At 44.9% G+C, this 25910-nt stretch overlaps 1 protein-coding gene across 9 annotated transcripts in view; it reads left to right on the forward strand.

Moving 5' to 3' along the window:
- Positions 1 to 434: 434 nt before the first annotated feature.
- Positions 435 to 25910, forward strand: part of LOC133450768 (far upstream element-binding protein 3-like) — a 37967-nt gene continuing 12491 nt past the window's right edge. For 5 of the 9 annotated variants that reach the window (XM_061729631.1, XM_061729635.1, XM_061729629.1 and 2 more), the window contains exons 1-12: positions 435 to 563; positions 8584 to 8692; positions 9702 to 9735; positions 9926 to 9975; positions 13162 to 13233; positions 13348 to 13405; positions 14646 to 14808; positions 17730 to 17828; positions 20826 to 20927; positions 21008 to 21110; positions 21943 to 22043; positions 22912 to 23050. In XM_061729631.1, coding sequence (XP_061585615.1) covers positions 474 to 563; positions 8584 to 8692; positions 9702 to 9735; positions 9926 to 9975; positions 13162 to 13233; positions 13348 to 13405; positions 14646 to 14808; positions 17730 to 17828; positions 20826 to 20927; positions 21008 to 21110; positions 21943 to 22043; positions 22912 to 23050 — 1120 coding nt within the window. In that variant the 5' untranslated portion in view covers positions 435 to 473. The remainder of the gene's footprint in view (positions 564 to 8583; positions 8693 to 9701; positions 9736 to 9925; positions 9976 to 13161; positions 13234 to 13347; positions 13406 to 14645; positions 14809 to 17729; positions 17829 to 20825; positions 20928 to 21007; positions 21111 to 21942; positions 22044 to 22911; positions 23051 to 25910) is intronic. The other 4 variants (XM_061729633.1, XM_061729630.1, XM_061729632.1 and 1 more) reach the window with 3 other exon arrangements.

Raw genomic sequence — 25910 nt, forward strand, 5'->3', positions numbered from 1 at the left:
AGTTTAAGATTAAGATTCCCATAATATTCTATTTTTTTGAGATAGGATATTTGCGTTTTCTTAAACTGTAAGCCATAATCAGCAATATTAAAATAATAAAAGGATTGCAATATTTCAGTTGATTTGTAATGAATCCAGAATGTATGACATTTTTGTTTTTGTAAATGCACACCAGAAAATCACAATATTCTAATTTTCTGAGACAGTCCTGTAGTTCTTTTAAAATTAGATGGCATCAACTCAAACTCCAAGATAACTGCCAACAAAATAAACTTATATAATAATATGACTAAAAATGAATTCAGAAATATAATGTATTTATGTTCAGGTTTTTTTTAAGGCTACCATGAGGATGAAGGTTGCAGCCCCCTGGGCCGGGACCGTGTAAACGGGTCAGAGTGAGACCTCTCCCCCCTCCCAGCACAGTTAGCTCCAGCTAATCCTGCTAGGCGGCTAGGCTAGCTGTAGCGGTGATGGCGGAGCTGGTGCAGGGACAGGCCGCGATGAGCCAGCCGGGGCTGAAGCAGGACGGCCTGGCCGACGTGCTGCAGAGGGCCCGCCAGGTAACTCCCTCCCCGGGGCCCCGGCCCCCTCCCCGGGCCCGGGCCGGCCCGTGTGGAGCCGGCCGGAGCACTTTAAAGTCGGGTTTGTGTGCACTGTTGCTGCTCCAGAAGTTCTGCGCTCCGACACACGCGAGCCCTAGCGCGCTAACTGGGTCGGAAACTGCTCGGAGTCGGACTGGGGGCCGGTTCCGTCCACTTTGTGGGGGGGGGAGTTAGTTTGAGGGGAGTTTGTGGAGCTGTCACCCCGGAGGGGGAGGGGAGGGGGGGGACACACGTGTCAACCTGTTGGTCCGGAATCACGCGTGGGGGGGGGGGTCCTGCTGGAACACTGACCCCCCCTCGTCTGTCTGTCTGTCCGGGGGGGGCAGTGGTCCAGTGGACCCCCCCGGACAGACAGACAGACAGGCTGTTTACTGTAAGTTGGTTAAACTAGGCTGAGGTTATGCAACGGAGTTAGAGCTGCAGCAGCAGGACACGGTCCTGGAGACCTGGAGACGGTCCTGGAGACGGTCCTGGAGACGGTCCTGGAGACCCTCTCGCCGACCTGCAGGTGGACCCTTGGAGGGACCAATGGACTCTCAGGAGGACCCTCAGGTGGCATAAAGGGACATTAGAAGGTCTGATGGGCCTTCAGAAGCACCCGAGGGTGGACTAAACCACCTTCAGAAGGTCTGACGGACCGTCAGGGGGCCTAAAGGGCCTTCAGATGGTCTACCTGATCCTCAGACGGACTGACGGACTCTTAGAAAGGACCCTGAGGTGGCATAAAAACAGCCTTCAGAAGGTCTGCCTGATCCTCAGATGGACTGACGGACTCTTAGAAGGACCCTCAGGTCGCCTGAAGGGACATCACAAGGTCTGACGGGCCCTCAGAAGCACCCTGGGGTGGCCTAAACAGCCTTCAGACGGTCTGACGGACCCTGGGGTGGCCTAAAAGGGCTTCAGAAGGACTGACAGACCCTCAGAAGCACCCTCGGGTGGCATAAAAACAGCCTTCGGAAGGTCTGACGGACCCTCAGACGGACTGACAGACTCGTAGAAGGACCCTGAGTGGGCATAAAGGGACATTAGAAGGTCTGATGGGCCTTCAGAAGCACCCTCGGGTGGACTAAACCACCTTCAGAAGGTCTGACGGACCCTCAGAAGGACCCTTGGGCGGCATCAACGGCCTTCACAAGGTCTGACGGACCTTCAGATGGACTGACAGACTCTTAGAAGGACCCTGAGGTCGCCTGAAGGGACATCACAAGGTCTGATGGGCCCTCAGAAGCACCCTGGGGTGGCCTAAACAGCCTTCAGATGGTCTGACGGACCCTGGGGTGGCCTAAAAGGGCTTCAGAAGGTCTGACTGACCCTCAGACGGACTCTTAGACGGACCCTCAGGTGGCCCAAACAGCCTTCAGAAGGACTGACGGACTCTTAGACGGACCCTCAGGTGGCCTAAACAGCCTTCAGAAGGTCTGACGGGCCCTCAGACGGACTGACGGACCTTCAGGGGGCCTAAAGGGCCTTCAGAAGGTCTGATAGACCCTCAGAAGGACCCTCAGGTGGCATAAAAACAGCCTTCAGAAGGTCTGACGGGCCCTCAGACGGACCCTCAGGTGGCCCATAGGCCCTTCAGACGGACTGACAGACCCTCAGACGGACCCTTGGGTGGCATCAACGGTCTTCAGAAGGTCTGCTGGACCCTCAGACGGACCGACCCACATCCCTCCCACTGGTGAAGTCTGGTCAGTTAATGTTCACCTGAGCTCAGGTGCGTCCCCCTGCAGCTCCAGGGTGACTGGTCACCATGGTGACCTGAGGGGGGGAGGGGTTTTCATAGTCCCCACACAGGAGACAGACTTGACCGGTGTTTGTAAAGAGGCCAGCGCAGACGGACTCTGATTGCCGCCGTGACCAGCGAGCATGCAGCGCGTCTCGTTTTAGTATTTTATGTGAGCGCAGGTGCACACATCAAAGACCGCGTCCCCTAAAATAAAAACGAAACCTCAATCCGATATCGATTTGGGTTAGTGTTATTAAAACTGTTTTTTTTCAGCTGCTGCATGAATTATATGACTGTCACCTCCCAGAATGCTGATAGAACTGCTTTCAGAAACATGATGTGGGTCAGAATTATCAAACAGATACAGGCCTGCAAACAGAGATAGGGCCGGATGAAATTGGTTCTATTTTTTCTCATTTATTAGAATTTGGTTTTTCAGCATTTTATGCAAATGTAACCCCAAGACAGTATATAAAGCAAAAAAATATAGACAATTTATGCAATTATAACTGAAAACTTTAATGTTTTCATACCTTTAAACATATTTAAAGGCAAAAACATGGCACTAGTTATTCTGGTGTCCAACAAAACATTCATTTTTTGGGGATAAACAAAAAAATACCAAAAGTTGTAATGATGCAGAAAAAAATCGATCTTTAGACATACAAATTGATTTTTAGGAATTAATATGAGAATCGATTTAGAATCGACACCAACGGTCATACCAGGTTAAAGTAAAGTTGCTTCTGACGACGAAAATTATGACTAAATATCGTCTTCATTGAACCTTTATCATCTGAGGAAAACGAGACGCAACGAAAATGCTGGTCATGTGACGATAATTAAAGGGGACCTATTAAGAAAAACAGGTTTTCTCTTGCTTTAATATATATAAAGTGGTCTCACCTCAGCCTGACAACTCAGTGAAGGAGCAAAGCAACCAAATTCTGCAGTGTCTGTACAGCCGCCCGGATGATCCATCCAGTGTGATGTGGATCTACGAGCCGTTCAGATTCTGCTCCGGTCGTTACGTAACGACGGAGCGAGTTACATCGGTTGGCCTCCAATGCGTGAAACCACACCCACAACTTCCAAGCGTACCCTACGCCGTACCCTACGGCGTAGGGTATGCGGCAACGCACACCATTCTGCGTTGGTGTAACGCGGAACCATAAATCAGCCTTCAGCGTGTGCTCTGTGTGCTGTTCTGAACTTCTGTGTCGTGCTCATTTTGCTGGGACGTCGGTCCCTCCGCCGAGACACAACTTTTGCGGTATGCGTTCATTGTTGTGTCTAAAAATGATGTGCAGTGCCCACCCAATCAGAAACGGTACAGATATTCTGTGATATTTTTTTATATTTATAAAAAAATAAAGGATCCCCATAACTTTGATTGGGTGGGCAGGACGCACGTTTGGGTGGGCACAGCCCACCCCTGCCCCCCCCTAAAACCGGCCTCGCTTACAGGTTAATGAGACATGGGGTAGTTTTGTTGAAAATGTGCTGTCCAAAATGTCCTGGAAAACTCGACTCCTGCAAATGCGCCTTCCCCAAAGTTTGTGGGGGCGTGGCTTTGGACGGAGCACTGACGGGAGGGGGAGGAGGGGGCGGGGCTTAGAGGAGGTGCCACTTTCAAATCTTGCTAGCTCTCCAACATCAAGGACTATACCTTTTAAGCAACATCCAAATGTCGTAGTCGTCAGAGTCGTAGGAGCAGATGGACGAGTCGAGGAATCTAAAAAAATCTCCCATTTACAGATGTTTCATGTTGATACTTTACACACCTACAGTTTTTATTTGTCACTTCATTGCGGTGTAGTTTGGTAGCTCCAGGAAACGGAGGAAGTAATTGTTGCTTTAAGTAGTAATAGTCCAATTTATATTTAAAGTGGCTCTGATCATCTTTTTTTTTTTTAAATATGTTTATTAGTTTTTTGTTTGCAATTTACAGCAAATCAAACGGGACATTCTTACAGGCAAGACAACAGAGCAAACGTTTTCTCCCTATTCTCCCTCCCTTCCCCTCTTCCCCTCACTAAATAAGTAAAACCTTAAAAACTAAAAAATATAAAATAAAAAATAAAGCAAAAAGGAAGAAAAAAAATTAAATAAATAAGTACATAAATTACATAAATAGGAGTAGACAGATATTGCTAACAGATATTGCTAACAGTTGCTAACAATTTATATGAGTTTCCAGGGCGTTTCTCAGTTATTTACATTATATCATATCACATATCAACATTTTTCCGATTAAGAGAAATTATACGTTTAGCTTTTAATATACACATATCTACTAATCTAGATTCTTTATTTTGTAAATGTGGGGCAGTTGGATATATGCCCAGAAGGAAAAGTTTGGGATCCAGTGGTAGCTTCTTAGTTAATATTTTCTTTGTCAATATTTTATCATTTCACTTTCACACAGTCCCATATCTAGTAGTATATTGTTTTTCTTGCTTCATTACACTTAATACATGTGTCAGGGATGTTATGATTAAACATGTGTAATTTGACTGGTGTTATGTACGTACACATCAGCCATTTATATTGAATAAGTTTCAGATTACTGTTAATCGTTTGTTTCTGAGCTTTCATTCATGCCGCTTTCCAGTCTTGTAGTGATATTTCATCGCCTATATCATCCATCCACAATCTCAATTTATGTTTTGAAGATTCAACAGACCCGGATATACGGAAGAGTATTAGGGCCATGCAGGAGAAAAAATATTTGAGAGGGGAGAATTTTTTTTTTTATTGTGCTCTTTGAGAAAAAAGTCAATGTCGAGAAAAAAGTCAAAATGTCGAGAATAACGTTGAAATACAATTTCAAGAATAAAGTCGAAAATGTGCCTTTTTTGTCAACATTTCAACTTTATTCACGAAATTTTGGCTTTTTTCTCAACATTTCAACTTTATTCATGAAATGTTTACTTTTTTCTCAACATCTTACATTTTTCTCGCCATTTCGGCTTTTTTCTCAACATTTCGACTTTTTTCTCGAAATTGTTCTTCAACATTATTCTCGACATTTTGACTTTTCTCGACATTTCAACTTTTTTCTCGAAATGCATAATGAAAAAAAAAATCTTCCTCTAAAAAGTTATTTTAATTTTTCTCCTGCCTGGCCCTAATACTCTTCCATACGGATATGATTAAATCGTACAAGGATGAAATTAAACCTTTATCATAGCAATGGCCTATAATTACTTTCTCTAAAAAAGTAGTAATAAGTACCGGTATGCCCAATGAATAATTTTGAGAGGACGATATGAAAATTAATTTGAAATGTGTTTTTGGAATGTTAAATTTGGTTGAAAAGGTCATGATTACATCATCTTTTCTGTACATATCTTGTATTTTCCTTAATCCCTTTTCAGCCCATATTCGAAATCCCGGATCTTTCCTTCCTGGTTTGAAATTGGCATTGCCCCAAATAGGACTAAAACGTGACCAAGACAGATTGATGTTCAAATATTTGCAAGTATCGAAGCAAATATCAATCATATTTAATACAATAGGGTTATCTGTATTTTTCCTCAGACTTTTCCGATCAGCTTAGTACAAAAATAAATTCAGTGGTAAGCTAGGTTTCACCGAGTCTATCCAAGCGGGGTATTTTCAGAAGAGAAATAAAACATAATGGACCGTAGTTGAGTAGCCCAGTAGTACCACTGGATGTTTGGACAATCAAGAACTCCTCCATCATATGGTAGATATATTAAAGACAATTTTCTAATTCTAGTAAACAAGGAAGAGGAAAGGGGTAGGGGGATTTTTGCAAGGCGTATGAATCCATTACCTTACGATGTATTTTTTTATTTTTCTTACTGTCATTTATAGGTCTCTGTTGCGTTCAGCGGAGTTAGCGGCGTTGCTCCTTTTCTTTCTCTGCCTTAGCAGCAGCCAACTTTGGCAACTCAACACTCCTTTGTGTGAAAAACTTTCAAATGTCTTAACAGTTTCGTTGTGTGGAAATTCTTTTGTAACATTCCTCCTCGGGGTTTCTCCTTTGCACCTTGCAAACTCCCATACCGGCGAGGCCGACGCCCCCTTGGGACACCTTTGTCTGAGATGTAGGAACTCACGCGCGGGCAGCGTTTGTTGTTGTAAACGTCATCTGATCGGCTTTGAACTATTATATTCCGATATCCGATCAAAACCGATAGGGCCATTATCGGGCCGTTTGGTTGCCGATCGATCGGTGCATCTCTAGTTTTCCTAGGACTCCGGGTGGCAGCGGTGAGCTCCTCTGGTGCACAGCAGAGCTGATGCACGGCTGGTTCCTGCTACCGGACCTGCTGGTCCACAGCCGTCCCCCTCTGCTCCTGGTTCTGCACCAGCCTGAGGATTTCTACCTGACTAAGCGAGCTTTCACACCTGTCCCGTTTGTTTTGTTCCGGTTCAGGGGTTAAATCAATACAGTTGTTTCGTTTTTTCGTTTGTGGGGTTTGTGTTCACAAGGCAAACGTCTGTACCGTTTCAAAGCTGTTAACAAATGCCATGAACCAGCTGTTCTCTGATTGGTCAGAAATGAACGTGGAAGGAGTTTCCTCTTACGTACCCCGGGAAAAACAAGCCCCTTTCACAGAGAGGGCGCAAAGCGCAGACCGCCGCCGGCGATCCCATTAATTTATGTGCTACCGGCGCAAGAGCCGACCGCTCTGCGGGCGATTTTTTTTTTTTTAATTTCACCGTGCCGCGCTGTGACAACATCTCGGCACGTCCAATAGGAGAGAAGGTGGTGGAGACTGCACTGACTCTTCTCCTTGCGCCGCGGTCGCACATACACAATGAATGGAGTTTGTGTCGGTTGCTGTGTCGATTATGTTCTCAGTCCAAATAAAAAAAATGAACCGCTCCAGGTCTGGAATGGAATCGGGCCGAGACCACCTCTCCTAAGATCTCGGCTCGCTTGTTTTGTGCCGCATCCCAGCGCAATTGCTGTGTTCACATATACCAAACGTTCCGATCTTTAGGGGGAAACGCTCCCTGTTCCGGAACAACTGCTCCAAACGGGACAGGTGTGAAAGCACCCTAAAACTGTCCCTGATAGCACGTTGTAAAGAGGAAGAAGAACTGGACACACCTGGGACATCACCTTCAGGTTGCTGGAAAGCTCTTCTGAAGCCTCCTGTTCCTGGTATTGCGTGGAGCAAGTGGGTGTAGGGTTCGGGTGGAGGCCGGCGAGAACACGCCCACCCTAGTTCAGTTCTGACTCCTTTGCTATTTTAGCTTACGCTAGCTAATACCACTACATCCATTCTGATGAATCTGTCCAAACATCTTTATTTGGAGACGTTCAGCCAGAGCTAAAACTACAATTAGCAGAGCTCTGCTGCTCCCGGGGTCAGATTGGGTCAGACCTGTTGCAGTCATGCAAGCCTGCCGGCGTCACGCCGCGAGTGGTGGGGGGGGTCCCAGCAGACCTGAAATGATCGGCCGGAGTCTCAGGATCCTCCAGCTGATCCAGGAGCTGCAGCAAACGTTCAGGACCTACCGTTTCAAATGTCGTTCATGTCGCCGCGTCAGAGATGACGCTGCGATCAGTCGATGCTTAAGGCTGGATTATGGTTCTGTGCTACACCAACGCAGAGCACACGCCGTTTCCGTGACGCCGTCGTGAACCATTCGGACTTCTCCGTCACTCCATTTCTCCGCGGTGCAATACTCCCGCGACCGCTAGTGGTCGTGATCTTTTCCTGAATGGTTTATCCGACTTTTCTGGTCACAGTGAATCAGAGATAAGGACAACTGTGCAAAAAACCAAAACAAAAAAAATCTAAAAGAAAAGAGCGCTGAAAGTTCACTACTTCTTCACGAACCGGAAACCGGAAATGCGTTGCTACCAAGGGAACCAATCACAGCCCTCTTGGTCTGCGTTGGGTCTGCGACCTCTTGACGCGTAGTTACAATTTGTGGGAGGTGCACGTCAGGCACAGCGTGGGCTGCGGTGTGGGGTGCACGACACGGCGCAACCTGAGGCATAGGCACGGCGTCGATTTGTTGCAGAACCATAATCCAGCCTTAAGTTAGCACTAGCTACCTGCTCTCAGCGGAGCTTGGTCCTCCGACTCTCCCAGAACCAACAGCACCAGTTCCGGTGGGCTCGGGGCGTAAGGTTGGTGACTCTGGACCCGGCTGGTCGCAGCTTTCACCACCCAGACTTTTCCTTCATCTCAGACCTTTATTTGCTCGTCTCAGCAGGACGTTCAGGCCTCGGTGGGTAAAGCCGTGTTCTCCTCGTTTCAGATGGTGGGGAAGATGGGTGGAGAAGCCATGTCCCACCTCAACAGCTCCTCGGGGAGCGTGGAGCCTTCGCTCTACTACCCCGGGCAGAAAAGACCAGGAGAGGACGGAGGTGAGGACACTCACATGGAGCTTTTACACTAATACCTACTCAGCCCGACTCCATGAGAAGTAGGAGGTTGGAGTGAAGCTGCTGTAACGTATTTGATTGTGTATCTAAACGAATAAGACAACAACACTAAAGATGTAGAACCTGGAGGAGATGATAGATGTGCTGCTGGGTCTGTGGCTTGTGTTTGATATCAAGTTAAAAAATGAGAGTCAGAGAAGCTTCAAGTGGCGCCGTTTTTTTTTTTTGTTAGTTTGTCTCTGCGCTGCTGAAAAGTCAGCTGGAGCCGTGAGCAGCTATGAAGTGACAGAGCTCCTGGTGGATCTGGTCGTTCCTTATCGCCGTCTAGATCCCTTTTTAATTCTCTCCTCAGCACCAGGTTTATGAACATCTGCACCTCAGAGTTGGATCATGAAACAGACTTTTGCTGCCGTTGCCTGTCGAATAAAATGAACAAGAAGCCGTCAGAGTCTCTTTCACTGATGTCACATCCTGACTCAGACGTCTGACTCCAACCCCCCGACCAATCGGTGGCCTGTAGTGTGATGATGTCAGATACAGCCGACTCAGCTGCTTAGAACCTCAGCAGAATAGATACGGAAAAAGTATCTACTCGGCACGTTAAACCCCTAGTGGGAAAGCGCAAAACTGAGGCGAGTCAGGGCGAGTAGGTACTAGTGGAAAAGCACCAAAAATGTCCCGTGTTGACCATTTGACGCTGGGATTCTGACCACAACGCTCTGGTAGAACCATTTTATCTGAGCTTGACCTTTAACCTGGGCCGGAACCTCTTCTGAGCTGATCTAAAACTCCGTCTCTGAGGCCAAACATCTGTTTCAGACCGGAATCCAGCTGTTGTTGATTTTAATTTTAGTTTTTTTTAACGTAACGACATGAGTGTACAGAACCACAGCCCTTCCCCAACTCTCAACAAATAAAAATATACATTATTCTGAGGGTCTGAGCAGCTCCATCTGATCATTCACGTCTAATGGGCCTCTCTGTCTCCCAGTAGGTAACCAGCTACCAACCATGGGCCATCAAAGGTAGGACGTGCACCTCACATCGATCTCTCACACACACACACACACACACAGCAGGGTGCTCAGCGTCTTGGCGTTGGGAGGTGCTATAGATCCGTCCTCCTGCTGTCTGCATCAACATAATCAGTTATTGACATGAAGCACACGGGCTGATGTGTGTGTGTGTGTGTGTGTGTGTGTGTGTGTGTTGCAGCAGAGTCATCACAGAAGACTACAAGGTCCCTGACAGGATGGTCGGCTTCAGTGAGTATGAAAAATTGTGAATTGTAAAATGGGTTTAGATAAATACAATCTTTGACTAAACCATTGTTTCTCAATCCTGGTCCTCGTGGGCCCCTGTCCTGCATATTTCCCTGCACCAACACACCTGATTCTAATTAATAGTCCTCATTAGCTTGTCACCAAGGTCTGCACAGTTCTGTTGATGACACAGGTACTTGTATCACGGTGTGTTGAAGCAGGGAAACATCGAAAACTTGCCCACGAGGACCAGGATTGAGAAACACTGGACTAAAACGAGACTAAAATGGTCAGACTTTTAGTCGAATGAAACTTGACACGACTAAAAGGAGACTGAACGTGACTAAGAGTAATAAAAACTAAAACGATAGCTTGAACCGAAGACTAGACTAAAACTAAAGTTGAAAGAGGACCACAGACACAACAGTACTTGTGGGACACGGTTAGATATAGGCGGGGGGTTGAAGAAGACCTGCGGCCCTCACTGACTGTAACCGCTCAGAACCTTTAGTTAGCTGCTGAATCAACTGCTGGGCATTGAAACCAGCTTGTACTTGGGGCCAATCCCAATGTTCACCCTACTTTCTACCACTATCCCTAAAAATGAAGCCACAAACCGTAGGGTCCTTGTAATGTTCCCTAGGGATTGGGACACCACTTGCTACGTCACTGCGTGGTTTACGTTCGGGTACGTAAGCGACTGCGTAGTTACGTTTGCACATACGTCACACCATATCAGGAAGCCCAGAGATAAAAGCTGTTTTAATTTCAGCTGTAACGCTGTTAATATGCCACTTTATTAAGTTTTAATATTTTTTCAGGTGTAAAAGTAACCGTTAAGATTAGGGCTGGGCGATTATACGATCTCGATTTGTGATCGCGATCAAATTAAGTTCGATCACGGTGATCAGCTGTGGGTCTACTTTCTCGATCACGTGCAAAACATGCTGCAGCAAAGTGCACGACAACCAATCACAACCCGCTTTCCTGGCACCGCGCTGTCTGCATTAATTGATCATGCGCATGACATGCCGCGGCAAGTTGCATGACCATAGGAGCACATTTTCTTTTAGTTAAAACTGTAGCGGGGACAGATGTTTAGAGGAACCTATGTATGTACCGGGTGAAGGCTGATTTATGGTTCCGCGTTACAACAACGCAGAGCTCTGCGTCGATTTAAGGCGGAACCATAATTCAGGCTTTAGGCAGTGCTTTAAGTGGGCCGGTACGCAGCGGTACGGAGTACCCCCACTTCTCAATATTAGCCTCTGGCGTACCGGGACTTTTTACGGTTACCGGGAGTTCTCATGAGCTCACAGTTCTCTGTTCTCTCCTTGAGACAGTGGCGTCGCAACGCGACTGCCCCTCGTGAGACGTTCACTCGTAAAGCCTGATTTATGGTTCCGCGCTAAATCGACGCAGAGCCATCGCCGTATGGTACGCGGCGACGCGCAACGTACGTGCGCGTCGCCGCGTAGCATACGGCGTAGGGTCTGCGTTGGTGTACCGCGGAACCATAAATCAGTTTACGGAGGTCCCGGGAGTCGAGAGTGTGCCAGAAAGCAATAGAAAGAACGCGAAGAAGAAGATATTTTAATCTTTCTTTAAAAGTGGAGAGGAGGAGAAGTATTCAAGGATTTGGGGAATACAAGAAGCTGAGGGGATCCCGGACACCAGCAGCTCTGAAGCCTCTGCTGAAAGCTGTCCATCAAAATCAAAATCCCCCCCCCCACCCCACCCCTCCTGAAATAAAAATGGTCGAAATCATCCCCCCTGAAATAAAAATGAATGTGGTTTTACTGCTATTTCAACATTTAGAGTCATCACCAGAAAAATAACAGCAGAAAAATAAGTTATTTGACAATTTTCATCTGTTTCAAGTAAATTTTCACTTGAAATAAGTAGAAAAATCTGCCAGTGGAACAAGATTTATCTTCTTATTACAAGCAAAAAAAATCTTGTTCCACTGGCAGATTTTTCTACTTATTTTAAGTGAAAATCTACTTGAAACAGGTGAAAATTGATGTTTTTTCCAGTGATGAGTCTTGTTTTAAGTCTAATGAGATTTTTTTTACTAAAATAAGACATTTTAACTAGAAATAAGACAAATATTCTTGTTAAGATTTTGAGTGAACAATATTAGTGGCTTGATATTCTGTGCACTGTTTTTGTTCACAGTTCTGCAGGTTTTACAGTTCACTCACTTGCACTTTTTTGGTTGGTTTACATTTTAAATGATCATGAAATTTTTTTTTGTCTGCTAAAACTACTTGAAACTTTTTTAAACTGCTTAAAACTACCTCTTTGTTGAGCCATTTTCTATATGGCTCTTGTTAAAACATGCTATTTGCTTTATTTGTTAATAAAAAAAAAACTAATCTCTGGTTTCTTTCTATTTTATTCCAGAAGGGAGGGGGGATCTTCTGATTTAAAAAATCGTGATTAAAAATCGAGATCATTCAATATGGGAATAAATATCGTGATCACTTTTTTTGCCATATCGCCCAGCCCTAGTTAAGATCCCCAACCTGGGCTCAGTTTATCCAAATAACGCCTGTTAAGAAATTTGCTCTGATGTTTTCGGGATGAGAAGAGGACGGCTCGGGAGCTGATTTATGGTTCTGCGTTAAATTGACGCAGAACCTACGCCGTAGGTGTTGGTGTAACGCGGAACCATAAATCAGCCTTTATTCTGGCGAGATCTGAAGATACAACGCAACAACGGGCAAGCGAGTGATTATGTACATTCACTTAGTGAATATTATGAAAGTAAAATATATATTTCTCGCTAGAAATGTAATAAAAACGCATTTTTATGCAGAAACTAACTCAAAATATTGATTTTATTCACTAAAAATGAGAAATGTCCGCCATGTTTTTTTGTTTGATTCAGTCTGCAAATGATGACGTAAAGCATTCTGGGAAATTTTCTCTAGCCCTCGGTCAGTGAGTCAATATCTGAAATCCCTCACTGTGAAGGGCTAGATTCATACACACTAGCCCTCGTTATGTCCACTAGCCCTACATGCAAAGAGGAATTAGGACACCACTACCCTCACGGGAACGTGCAAAATTTAGGGGTAGGGCTGAAAAGTAGGACTAGGGGGGGATTGGGACTGGCCCTTAGACATACGAAGATGACTGTGGTGTAAATGTGACTGACCTCCGGCGCTCTTCTCCCTGATCCAGTTATCGGCCGAGGAGGAGAACAGATCACCAGGATCCAGCTGGAGTCGGGCTGTAAGATCCAGATTGCTGCTGGTGAGTGTGTTGTTCTCTTGCTGGTGGAGACCCCGGTAGCTCGGCTCCCTCTGCTGTGACTGCCTGTGCTGGGGTGGATCGTACCTGCCCTGACTGTGACGCTTGTGTCTCCAGACAGCGGAGGTTTGATGGAGCGGCCGTGTTCCCTGACTGGAACTCCAGAGAGCATCGAGTGAGTTTCACACTCAGAACATCTGAATCCTCCTGAAAGGAAACATTCCTGAGCTCGTCATGACATCACACGCCTCAGTCCAAACACCACACATTTCTTGTAAACTGACCACTAGGGTCCAGATCCAGACCTGCAGGTCCTCTACTGACCACCAGGGTCTGGATCCAGACCTGCAGGTCCTCTACAGACCACCAGGGTCCAGATCCAGACCTGCAGGTCCTCTACAGACCACCAGGGTCCAGATCCAGACCTGCAGGTCCTCTACTGACCACCAGGGTCCAGATCCAGACCTGCAGGTCCTCTACAGACCACCAGGGTCCAGATCCAGACCTGCAGGTCCTCTACTGACCACCAGGGTCCAGATCCAGACCTGCAGGTCCTCTACTGACCACCAGGGTCCAGATCCAGACCTGCAGGTCCTCTACTGACCACCAGGGTCCAGATCCAGACCTGCAGGTCCTCTACAGACCACTAGGGTCCAGATCCAGACCTGCAGGTCCTCTACAGACCACTAGGGTCCAGATCCAGACCTGCAGGTCCTCTACAGACCACCAGGGTCCAGATCCAGACCTGCAGGTCCTCTACAGACCACTAGGGTCCAGATCCAGACCTGCAGGTCCTCTACAGACCACCAGGGTCCAGATCCAGACCTGCAGGTCCTCTACAGACCACTAGGGTCCAGATCCAGACCTGCAGGTCCTCTACAGACCACCAGGGTCCAGATCCAGACCTGCAGGTCCTCTACTGACCACCAGGGTCTGGATCCAGACCTGCAGGTCCTCTACAGACCACCAGGGTCTGGATCCAGACCTGCAGGTCCTCTACAGACCACCAGGGTCTGGATCCAGACCTGCAGGTCCTCTACAGACCACCAGGGTCCGGATCCAGACCTGCAGGTCCTCTACAGACCACCAGGGTCCAGATCCAGACCTGCAGGTCCTCTACAGACCACCAGGGTCCAGATCCAGACCTGCAGGTCCTCTACAGACCACTAGGATCCAGATCCAGACCTGCAGGTCCTCTACAGACCACTAGGATCCAGATCCAGACCTGCAGGTCCTCTACAGACCACTAGGATCCAGATCCAGACCTGCAGGTCCTCTACTGACCACCAGGGTCCAGATCCAGACCTGCAGTGTGCTTGTACATCTGTACAGACCCGTTCTGACCCGTCAGTACTTTGAATCTCTTGGCCTCCTGGCCTTTTCACTCCAACCAGTCATTTCTGTTGCTTTTCCAGGCAGGCGAAGCGACTGCTGGTCCAGATCGTGGATCGCTGCAGAAACGGTCCGGGTTTCCACGGAGACGGGGAGGGCGGGACCTCGGTGCAGGAGATGCTGATCCCGGCCAGCAAAGTGGGCCTGGTGATTGGTCGAGGAGGAGACACCATCAAGCAGCTGCAGGTGAGGCTCCAGGAGCTCTACGGATGTGTCCTGCTCCTGTTTCCACCAATAAAGACCCAGCAGACACATTTCTTTTGTTTTACTTACTTTTTAAATGAAAATTCCATCGACAACTACAGTGTCAGATTTGACATACTTCACAAAGCAATGTCCTTATTGTCCAGTGGTGATGGTGGTGTCCTCTTGCTGTGCTCTATACAGGACTGTCTCAGAAAATTAGAATATTGTGATAAAGTTCTTTATTTTCTGTAATGCAATTAAAAAAACAAAAATGTCATACATTCTGGATTCATTACAAATCAACTGAAATATTGCAAGCCTTTTATTATTTTAATATTACTGATTATGGCTTACAGTTTAAGATTAAGATTCCCAGAATATTCTAATTTTTTGAGATAGGATATTTGAGTTTTCTTAAGCTGTAAGCCATGATCAGCAATATTAAAATAATAAAAGGCTTGCAATATTTCAGTGGATTTGTAATGAATCCAGAATGTATGACATTTTTGTTTTTGTAATTACATTACAGAAAATCACAATATTCTAATTTTCTGAGACAGTCCTGTAATCTGTCCATTTTCCCATATTTCCTGAAATTGTGTCTCCTGTAGTCATAGTTTGTCATTTTTTCCATTACAAATATTTCTTCCGCATGTCTCAGCCACTCCCCCACAGTCGCTGGTTCTGCTTTATACCATAACTTTTTTATTGCTTTTTTACTTGCCAATAGCAGAACTTTAACAAGATATTCATCCTCTTTTTGTATTATATCTTGTGTCAAATTTCCCAAATAAAGTATCTTACAAGATTTGGGAATCTTGTATCCTATTATTTTTCTTAAACCCCGCCATATTTTATCCCAATATCCTATTATCTTCTGGCAAGACCAGAAAATCTGCACATGGGCCACATCCATGTGTCCATAGTCTCCTGCACGGCTGCTGCTTACATACAGTTTCCTTCATAATGTTTGGAGTTATAAGAAATCTGACCAATTTTTTTTTCTCCAATTGAATCCTTTCTAAATCCTGGAGCTAGTGGAGTTTTACAAATATTAAACCATTCCTCCTTAGTTATCCGTTCTCTCAACTTTTTCCCATTTTTCTTTGATATAAAGAGAGGAAGTTTTCGTGCATGACAGCAAACCTTTGTACAGGGTTGAGATGACTTTACATGTTTTTCCTTCATAATCTTTTTCAAAAACACAGCAATAACTTCATTATCAGTGTCAGTTTTTATTTCCTTCTGAAAAGACATTTCAACACCACCACCACAACAGTTTGGTTTTATATAGGAGGTTGGAAACGTCATGGTGTAGGTTCTTATTTGTAAGCAGTTCTCTGTGGGGTAGAAGGTTCTCGTTCAGGTGCAGAGTGTTGAGCTCAAATTGGAACAAATTAGTTGAAGCAGATGTGTAAGTGCTTGTCTGTGCTTGACTATGGTGATGCCCTTTATATTCATTCATCTGCTCAATGTCTTCATGGATTGGATACTGTCTACCATGGAGCTTTGAGATTAAAATTTTAGATCTCTTACTCACCACTGTTCTTTGTTTGCCCGGGTCGGATGGTCTGCTCTGGCCACCCGTAGACTTGGGGCCAGTCCCAATCCCCCCCTAGTCCTACTTTTCAGCTCTACCCCTAAATTTTGCACGTTCCCGTGAGGGTAGTGGTGTCCCAATTCCTCTTTCCATCTAGGGGGAGTGTGCATAACGAGGGCTAGTGTGTATGAATCTAGCCCTTCACAGCGAGGGATTTCAGATACTGACTCACCGACCGAGGGACTGAGAAAATTTCCCAGAATGCTTTACGTCATCATTTGCAGACTGAATCAAACAAAAAAACTTGGCGGACATTTCTAATTTTTAGTGAATAAAATCAATATTTTGAGTTAGTTTCTGCATAAAAATGCGTTTTGATTACATTTCTAGCGAGAAATATATATTTTACTTTCATAATATTCACTCAGTGAATGTACATAATCACTCGCTTGCTCGTTGTTGCGTTGTATCTTCAGATATCGCCAGAATAAAGGCTGATTTATGGTTCTGCGTTACACCAACGCAGAACCTACGCCGTAGGCTCTGCATCGATTTTAACGCAGAACCATAAATCGCCGGTGGCTCATCATCTCCAAAAAACATGGGAGCAAATTTCTTAACAGGCGTTATTTGGATAAACTGAGCCCAGGTTGGGGATCTTAACGGTTACTTTTACGCCTGAAAAAATATTAAAACTTAATAAAGTGGCATATTAACAGCTACAGCAGAAATTAAAACAGCTTTTAGCTCTGGGCTTCCTGATATGGTGTGACGTATGTGCAAACGTAACTACGCAGTCGCTTACGTACCCGAACGTAAACCACGCAGTGACGTAGCAAGTGGTGTCCCAATCCCTAGGGAAGATTACAAGGGCCCTACCTATTTTTAGGGCTAGTGGTAGTGAGTGAGGGCTAGTGATATAAAATAGGGTGAACATTGGGATTGGCCCTTTATCATTGGCATATCTTTGTTTATAAGGCCATTCTGGTCCTGCTTCCAGTTTATTTGGGGAGGTATCTCTCTCTCAAAAAAGCACTGGGAGTCAGAATCTTAGGCCGCAGGACTTATTTTTATTGACTGTACCACTGGACAAGGTAGCAGGGCTTTCAGCTATGCTGCCCCCTCTGCTTGGAATGAGTTGCAGAAAATCTTAAAATTTAATAATCTGGTGTCACTTGATGCTTTTAAAGTTCTTCTGAAAGACTTAGAAGCAAGTACAACTTTTGTTATTGTTTGTTTGTGCAACTTTGTGTTTGTGCTGCTGCCTGTCTTGGCCAGGACTCTCTTGTAAAAGAGATTTTTAATCTCAACGAGACTTTTTTTTCCTGGTTAAATAAAGGTTATAATAATAAGTTTTGGGTTGATGATCTGTTTATTTCAGGAGCGAGCTGGGGTGAAAATGATGATGATCCAGGACGGGCCGATGCCCACAGGAGCCGACAAACCCCTCCGCATCTCAGGAGACCCGTACAAAGTCCAGGTACTGGCCTTCTCTTCCGTCACAGAACATCCAGGAGCACTTGCTCCTCATCTTAGCCTGGCTGTAATGTTCCTCTTTAATACCAAGAACCAGTGTGGTATCTGCACATGAGATGTTACTGTGCTGTCAGGGAATCGGACAAACTCGCACAGACGTGAATCATCTCACTGTGGCCCCCGACTGGTTACAAACCCGGTCGATTCTTTTCAAATCTCAACATGCAGGAGCTCGTAAAGCTTTGTGAACAGCAGTTGTTTGCTTTTGTGAATACAGGAATCCCTGGCTATAACACGGTTCACCTTTCACGTCTCCCTGCTTCACAGATTTACATTGTGCATCGTGTTCTGCATTCAGCGTCTCCCCGCTTCTTCACTTCCTGTGTCAATAACGTTGGTCTCTTAGCAACGATGCTGAGAACGACCAATGAGCTTCAGCAGCAGCTGAAGAACGGGACCTTTTGATGAATCGTTCATTACAGTCTCAGATATAATCCATGGTGGCATGTAGGTTTATAAGAATCTTTTTGCCCAGAAGAAAAAACAGCGACAGCGACCTATAACTATTTTCTTCTCTGGAAAAAACACACCTGCACCGCGGCTTTAGGAGAAAAAGATGCTACAGAGCGAGTCAGGATGCAGCAACATCAGAAGAGCAGTGGAATACGGTGGGGCTGATCTCTGCAATTTGAAGCCTTGTATAATAATTGTAAAAAAAAAAATAAAGGTTGCGGATTTCACCTATCACAGGTTCTTTTTGCAATGTAAATCCCACAAAAAACCAGGGATTACTGTATCACCATTTTACGCAGCTATTTTGAGAAGCCAGCCACTCAGCAGTTTAGCTCCTCTTCTACAATTAGGCAGCAGTTTTAAAAGCTTTGTTGTTCCAAAGTATGGAAACGTTGACATCCAACAGTGAGTCGACTCCACCCGTCACACCTGTACTGGGGTGTTTTTACGCACCTCATCAGGTAAAATGTGTCTAGAAGCTACGGAAGAGTATTAGGGCCAGGCAGGAGAAAAATAAAAATATTATTTTAGAGGAGGAAGATTTTTTTTTTCATTATGCACTTCGAGAAAAAAGTTTAAATGTCGAGAAAAAGTACAATTTCGAGAAAAAAGGCGAAATGTTGAGAAAAAAGTCAAAATTTCGTGAATAAAGTTGAAATTTCGACTTTATTCTTGAAATTGTATTAAAACATTATTCTCGACATTTCAACTTTTCATTATGTACTTTTTTCTCGAAGTGCACAATAAAAAAGAATCTTCCCCTCTGAAATATTTTTTCTGCTGCATGGCCCTGATACTCTTCCGTAATAAGTTGACTGCGACAGCCAGAGACACCTTTTTGGCTCCAGACCCTCTGGGCTGGCTAAAACCACCTAGCAGCTAAATGCATGCTACCCACCGGTCCACGATTCAATTCGGTTGTGACCTCTGAAACGACAATGAAAGGATGGATCTGATCAGAACGAATGTAAAGTAACTTTAGTTAGTTAGGGGGTGTCTGAGGTGAGGTGGGTGTTTTCCAACCAACCGTCAGCCTGTCGTCTACCCGAGCAGTCAGTACGTTTACATGCAACAGTTCAATCGGATTTCTGATCGTATAAGACTTTTAAACTGCATGTAAACACCTTAATCTGATCTACTTCAGACCTATTTCAGACATATATCGGACATTTAATAATCAGATAATAACACCTAGATAATTCTTTTAGAGTCAGAATGTTAACGCCATGTATACGGAGACATCGGATATTGCAGTCAGATGAAGCGTTCCAAACCCAAAAGAATGTTTCCTCTAGTGTATCTCTCCTTTGCCTTGAACAGGCTGTGTGCTGCAAAATGTGCTGCAATTCGGTCCCGAATTTCCCGCGCTGTCCTGCGGATGTGACGTCACATGACGCTGCATGCACGTTCTCCCCGTTCTCCCGTGCCGGCTTCACTGTTGGCTGCAGTACCCCCAACGGCCGTCGTGGTGAAGTGTGGCGCCAGAGAGTCTCATTTCTTAAAAGGAGCCTCATGCTCCTTTAAATAGTTGTTTAAACACCAATATGAAGATCACGAAAGAGATGGCAGAAGCTTCATCAGGACACCGGAGCAGATCAAAATAAAGTGGAAAAATATACGGAAGGCGTAACATTGGCGCCAAACAAAACAACCGTCAACTGGATGTGGCTCTTTGTTGAAATGGTTACCGCGCCACATAGCGTCACGGAGTCAGCCATGCTCTGGACATTTATCCCATTCTCTGAACAGCAGGTAAACTCAGACAAGTGATTGGGTCTTCTGGATGTTTATCTGATACCATCAGAAATCCTATTTCTTTGCTGCATGTAAATTAGGGGTGGGTTAAAAATATCGATATATCGATATTTTATTGATATGCATGTGTAGGAACGATTATCGATACATAAATCCAAGTATCCATTTTAAAAAAAATCCCAATTTTTTTCCCCCATTTTATCACCCAGTGCTCCTACCTAAGTCAGTCCTGGGCATTGCCCCCTCTACCAACCCCGTGAGTTCCTGCACTGAGCTCAAGTCTCCTTACTTGAGGAGTGAGCAAGCTGCTTCTTTTCACCAGGCAGGGTGGGGTTTCTCTGGCCGGACGTGGCGCGTGGAAGGATCATGTTATTCCCTTATTGTAACCAGAATATCGATATCGAATCGTGTCGTACCGGAAATCGTATCGTCTTGGGACCTAGTGTATCGGAATCGTATCGTATCGGGAGGTCAGTGATGATACCCAGCTCTAATGTAAACGTACTGTGACTTCACGGAGGTCCAGTTCTGTTCATGCCATCAGCTCAGGTTCACGTTTGTATTCATGTGGTTCAGAATATCCTGACATTTCTGTGTCATAACGCTCCCTACAGGTGTTATTTTATGAATTTATTTTTTCCCCGAAAGGATGTTTTGCTGATTTTCTGTACCATGATTTGTTTGGATCGTTTAATCACAAGATACAAATGCTGGTTTTCCTCTCGACCATCAGGCAGCGAGGGAGTTGGTGTTGGAGGTGATCAGAGAGAAGGATGGAGACTTCAGGTCCGGACGCAGCGACTTCGGCAGCCGGCTGGGAGGAAGCAGCCTGGATGTAAGAGGCGCTGCCACATGCACTTCATCTTGTGGTCTGGCTTTGCACCTACATTTACACGTGGTCCCATCTGTTCTCAGGTTCCAGTTCCCAGGTTTGCTGTCGGCATTGTGATCGGCAGAAATGGAGAAATGATCAAGAAAATCCAGAACGATGCAGGGGTCCGAATCCAGTTTAAAGCAGGTCTGTCTTCATCTGGCTAATCCAGTTTACAAGAGGTCTGTTTATACCTGCCTAATCCAAACAACAGGTTTGTTTATACTAGAGATGCACAGATCGATCGACAACCGATCGGTATTGGGCCGATAATGGCCCTATCGGTTTTGATCGGAAAATAATAGTTCAAAGCGGGCCGGTATTATTCGGTATTCGGCCAAGTGTTCATTATTAGTTTCGGTTTAAGCCACAAATGTTCATTTCGGTACGTCACTAGACCAAAGATACTCTATACAGAAGATCACGCATTACCGTTTCTGCTAATGGTATGAAATGGTATACACTTCCTGTCTCCTAAGTGGGCGTGGTCGCCCTCTCCCCACATCGTTTTGGAACTTACAACACTAGATACAGTACAACTTTAATATTTGTGCCTTATTTTGCCTGCTCGAAGAAATTGGTAATAATCTGTGCTCACGTTCACTTTTCCCATAGGACTCAATAGACTCAGGACCTGCTGTTAGTCTCCTAAAGGGGCGGGGCAGTGGGGAAACCCACATGACAGATACAGGAAACACAACCGGAGTGGGGGGTAGAGTTTATAAAACGTCTCTGACTAGACAGAACATTATCAACATGGACCAAGTCGGGGAGCGACTCATTGAGGAAGTCTGTAAATAAAAAATAAAAAAATAATAATAAAACAACGATAAAACAACGATAAACCATTCAGGAAAAGAACGCAACCCCTTAGCTTTATGGGGGGGTATCGGCAACGGCGTTGGTTTAATGCAGAACCCTAAATCAGGCTTTACACTACTGTGGTCCAGATGAAACGTTTGCTTTCGCCTCTGCCCAGATGACGGCATCAGTCCAGAGCGCGTTGCCATGGTGATGGGTCAGCCGGACCGCTGCCAGCATGCTGTCCACCTCATCAATGAGCTCATCCAGACCGCACAGGTAACCCACACACACGCACACGCGAGCTGGCCGACGTGTGTGATGCTAATTGAGCTCCTCACCGTTAGGCCTGTGTTGAAAAAAAATCGATTTTCCGATTCTAAATCGATTCTCATATTAATTACTAAAAATCGATTCATATGTCTGATGATCGATTTTTTATTTTTTTTTATTTTTCATTATTACATTACAACTTTTGGTATTTTTTTGTTTATGCCCAAGAAAGAATGTTTTGTTGGACACGAGAATAACTGGTGCCATGTTTTTGCCTTTAAATATGTTTAAAAGTATGAAAACATTTTTTTCAGTTAGTTTTCAAGTTTTCAGTCATAATTGCATAAATTGTCTATATTTCATTACTTTATATACTGTCTTGGGGTTACATTTGCATTAAATGCTAAAAACCAAATTTCTCAAAAATTCTCAAAAATTCTCTTCTCAAAAAGAAATAGACCGAAAATGGACAAAAATAAAAATGCAATGTGGGGAAAAAATAAAACCAGATTTCATTGTGTTTCCTCCCTGGATTTGTTTGATAATTCAGACCCACACGATGTTTCTGAAAGCAGTTCTATCAGCATTCTGGGAGCTGATTGGTCCTTACAGCATCATTAGCTGCCAATACTTGCTGTTGAATCTCAATATAATACTAGTATTAATATGTTGCAGAACTACAGTCATATAATTCATGCAACAGCTCAAAAAACAGTTTTAATAACAGTAACACAAATCAATATTGGAATCAAATCAAATCTTGATTATCGATTCTGAATCTTAAGAATCGGAATCGAATCGTCAATGCAGGACTGAAACCCAGCGGATGCTGACGGCCGTCATCTTAACGTGTATCATTTGTCTGTCTGTGCAGGAGCGTGACGGCTTCGGCTCAGCCCTGCGTGGCAGCCGGGTCAGGGGTCGTGGGGATTGGACCGTGGGCTCACCTGGTCCCCTGCAGGAAGTAACTTACACCATCCCTGCTGACAAATGCGGCCTGGTCATCGGCAAAGGTAGGAGACGTCGTGGTCCTCAGCCTCGGAAGTTGTCTGGTTTCTTATGATGTGATCTCAAAGCGGAGACCAGCTCAGCTTTTGATTGATTTATTTTTTTCAAATCTGATCTAGTTCTGATTTATGTCTATAACCAGTACTCGAGTTGTAATAAAAAATCAGGTGGATTTTATCACATGGGGACAGATAATTTGTGCTGATTACAAATAATATAATATATTACAAATAATAGCACTGACCAAAACACCTGCAGAAATACTGCCGGAATGACATAGCAGCAGTTAAATGCAGCCTTCTGTAAGCTTTAAATATCCACTGGGCTTACATAAAATACATCAAAACTTATCAATATGACTCTGTCCTTCACAGGATAAGTAACATGGATCACTGCAAAAACTCAAAATCTTAACAAGAATATTTGTCTTATTCCTAGTTAAAATGTCTCATTTTAGTAAAAAAAATCTCATTACACTTAAAACAAGACTCATCACTGGCATGAGTCTTGGAGGTCCACGGGAATGCGCAAAATTTAGGGGTAGGGCTGAAAAGTTGGACTAAGGGGGGCGATTGGGACTGGCCCAAAAACTCGCACCACCAGACTGAAAGACGGCTAATATCCACCTCCCTGTGGGCTTGATACGGTCCTGAATTGATCCACTGGGAACCTCGCTTAACTGGAGGGTCCAGATGTTGCAAGAGGTAGAAGCTGATAAGTTAGACACTGTCCAGATGTGTTCTCTGGTTATTCCTGTCTACCAAAGTTCAACCAGGGTCAAGGTAGCTACTCGAGGACGCTTTGCTAAGTTTCGCCCCTCAACCATTCCAAGCCGTCCACAACTGGTTGCAGCGTTGTTGTTTTTAGGGAAGTTAGCGGCACAGCAAGCTTTAATACGTCTAAAATAAGAATGACTATACTCTGTTCAGTCTTTATTCATACATCAGCACTCAATTTCACTGAAAGCATGAAGTAGCTTAAGTGACGGCTTGATGTTGGACACAGAAGACGCAGACATCAATCAACAGACCGTGCTGCCAATTATACACACATTTGTGATTTTATATAATTTTATCCTGATGAGGTCCATTAAAGTTCATCTCTGCACGATCGTCATGGGTGTGAAATCTGACCAGGTCAGTGGAGGAACTGATACTTGTCTTATATCCATAATATCCAGCTGGTCTTCAGCAGGAGGGCCCCCCTTATGATCCAGGTCCTGGTCCAGGTTTCTTCCCCTCTGAAAACCAGATGTTATCCCTTGTGAACAAGAGGGTAGTGGTGTCCCAATTCCTCTTTTCACCTAGGGGGAGTGAAGAAAACGAGTGTAGTGGCTATGAATCTGTCCCTACGGATCGAGGGATTTCCGATGCACAGTAGTTGATTTAGGGCCAGAAAAATTTCCCAGAATGCTTTTCGTCGTCATTTGCGGACTAAATCAAAAAAAAAACATGGCGGACATTTCTTATTTTTTAGTGAATAAAATCAATATTTTGAGTTAGTTTCTGCATAAAAATGCGTTTTGATTACATTTCTAGCGAGAAATATATACCGTATTTTCACGACCATTCGGCGCACCGTGTGGAAAGGCGCACCCTCAGTTTTGTGTGTAATTTTTGGATTTAAAACATACATACGGCGCACCGACTGAAAAGGCGCCGTCTACAGACACGGAGCTGCACACGCGCGCGCTGCAGAACACACACACACAAGCACACACGTGTGCTTATTTAAAAATAGAGCGGGAGCAAAACTTAGTTTGATTGTATTTTATTTCTAAAGGCTGATTTAAGGTTCCGCGTTACACCAACGCAGAGCCTACGTCGTAGATTACGCGGCGCCACGCGCCGTACACCGTACCCTACGCCGTAGGTTTGCGTCGATTTAACGTGGAACCATAAATCAGCTCCCGAGCCGGCAGGCAGAAATCTCGACATTTTTGGAGCAAATTTCTTAACAGGTGTAGCTACAACTGTTAGATTTCATCTATTAAACCAACATTTATCTTCCTAAATGATTAATTTCAGCCAGCGGTAATTCTCCACATAGCAGCAGGTTTCTGCCCGGGACGGCGGCGCAGCGCGATCACGTCTGTACTCCGGCTGCTGCTGCTGCTCCGAGCCGGCGGCTCTTCTCATCTCCGAAAACATCGGGTCAAATTTCTTAACAGGCGTTATTTGGATAAACTGAGCCCAGGTTGGGGATCTTAACGTTTACTTTTACGCCTGAAAAAATATTAAAACTTAATAAAGTGGCATATTAACAGCACTACAGCGGAAATTAAAACAGCTTTTGGCTCTCAGCTTCCTGATTAGTGGTGGTGCTGAAAGTAGGAGTAGTGGGAGTATTGGGACAGGCCCCTGGGAAGGTTGAAGTGCCCTAAAATCTGTCCCTTCTTTTTTAGGGGTAGTGGTAGTGAGGGAGGGCTAGTGGTAGAAAGTAGGGGGTGTATTGGGATTGGCCCTTGTATAGCTAATGTTATTACCATTACTGGTGCTGTGTGAAGGTGCGTGAGGCTGCACTACACTGCAGTTAACCCATAGATGTGGGGGACACTGAAAATAACATGGGGCCCAAAATGGAGCCCTGAGATACGCCACAAGTTAGAGGATGTGTTGAATAATCCTATCATCCAGTGTTGTACATAAATAGTCAATGCTGCTTCTGCTCAGGTCAAACGCCGCTCAGGGTGTCATTTTTGTGAAGCGGTACCAATCTGTTTATTCAAATGATTCCTCTTTACTCAGTTGGGACATCAGTTGGCCAAAACTGCTGAAAAGACTTTAAAGGCTCAATAAATAAAATATCTGATAAAAAGCAGACAAATCACAGTGCAAAGTATAAAAGACTGGGAGAAGAAAGCGC

The sequence above is a fragment of the Cololabis saira genome, chromosome 9 (genome assembly GCF_033807715.1).
Source record: "Cololabis saira isolate AMF1-May2022 chromosome 9, fColSai1.1, whole genome shotgun sequence".
Lineage (NCBI taxonomy): Eukaryota > Metazoa > Chordata > Actinopteri > Beloniformes > Belonidae > Cololabis > Cololabis saira.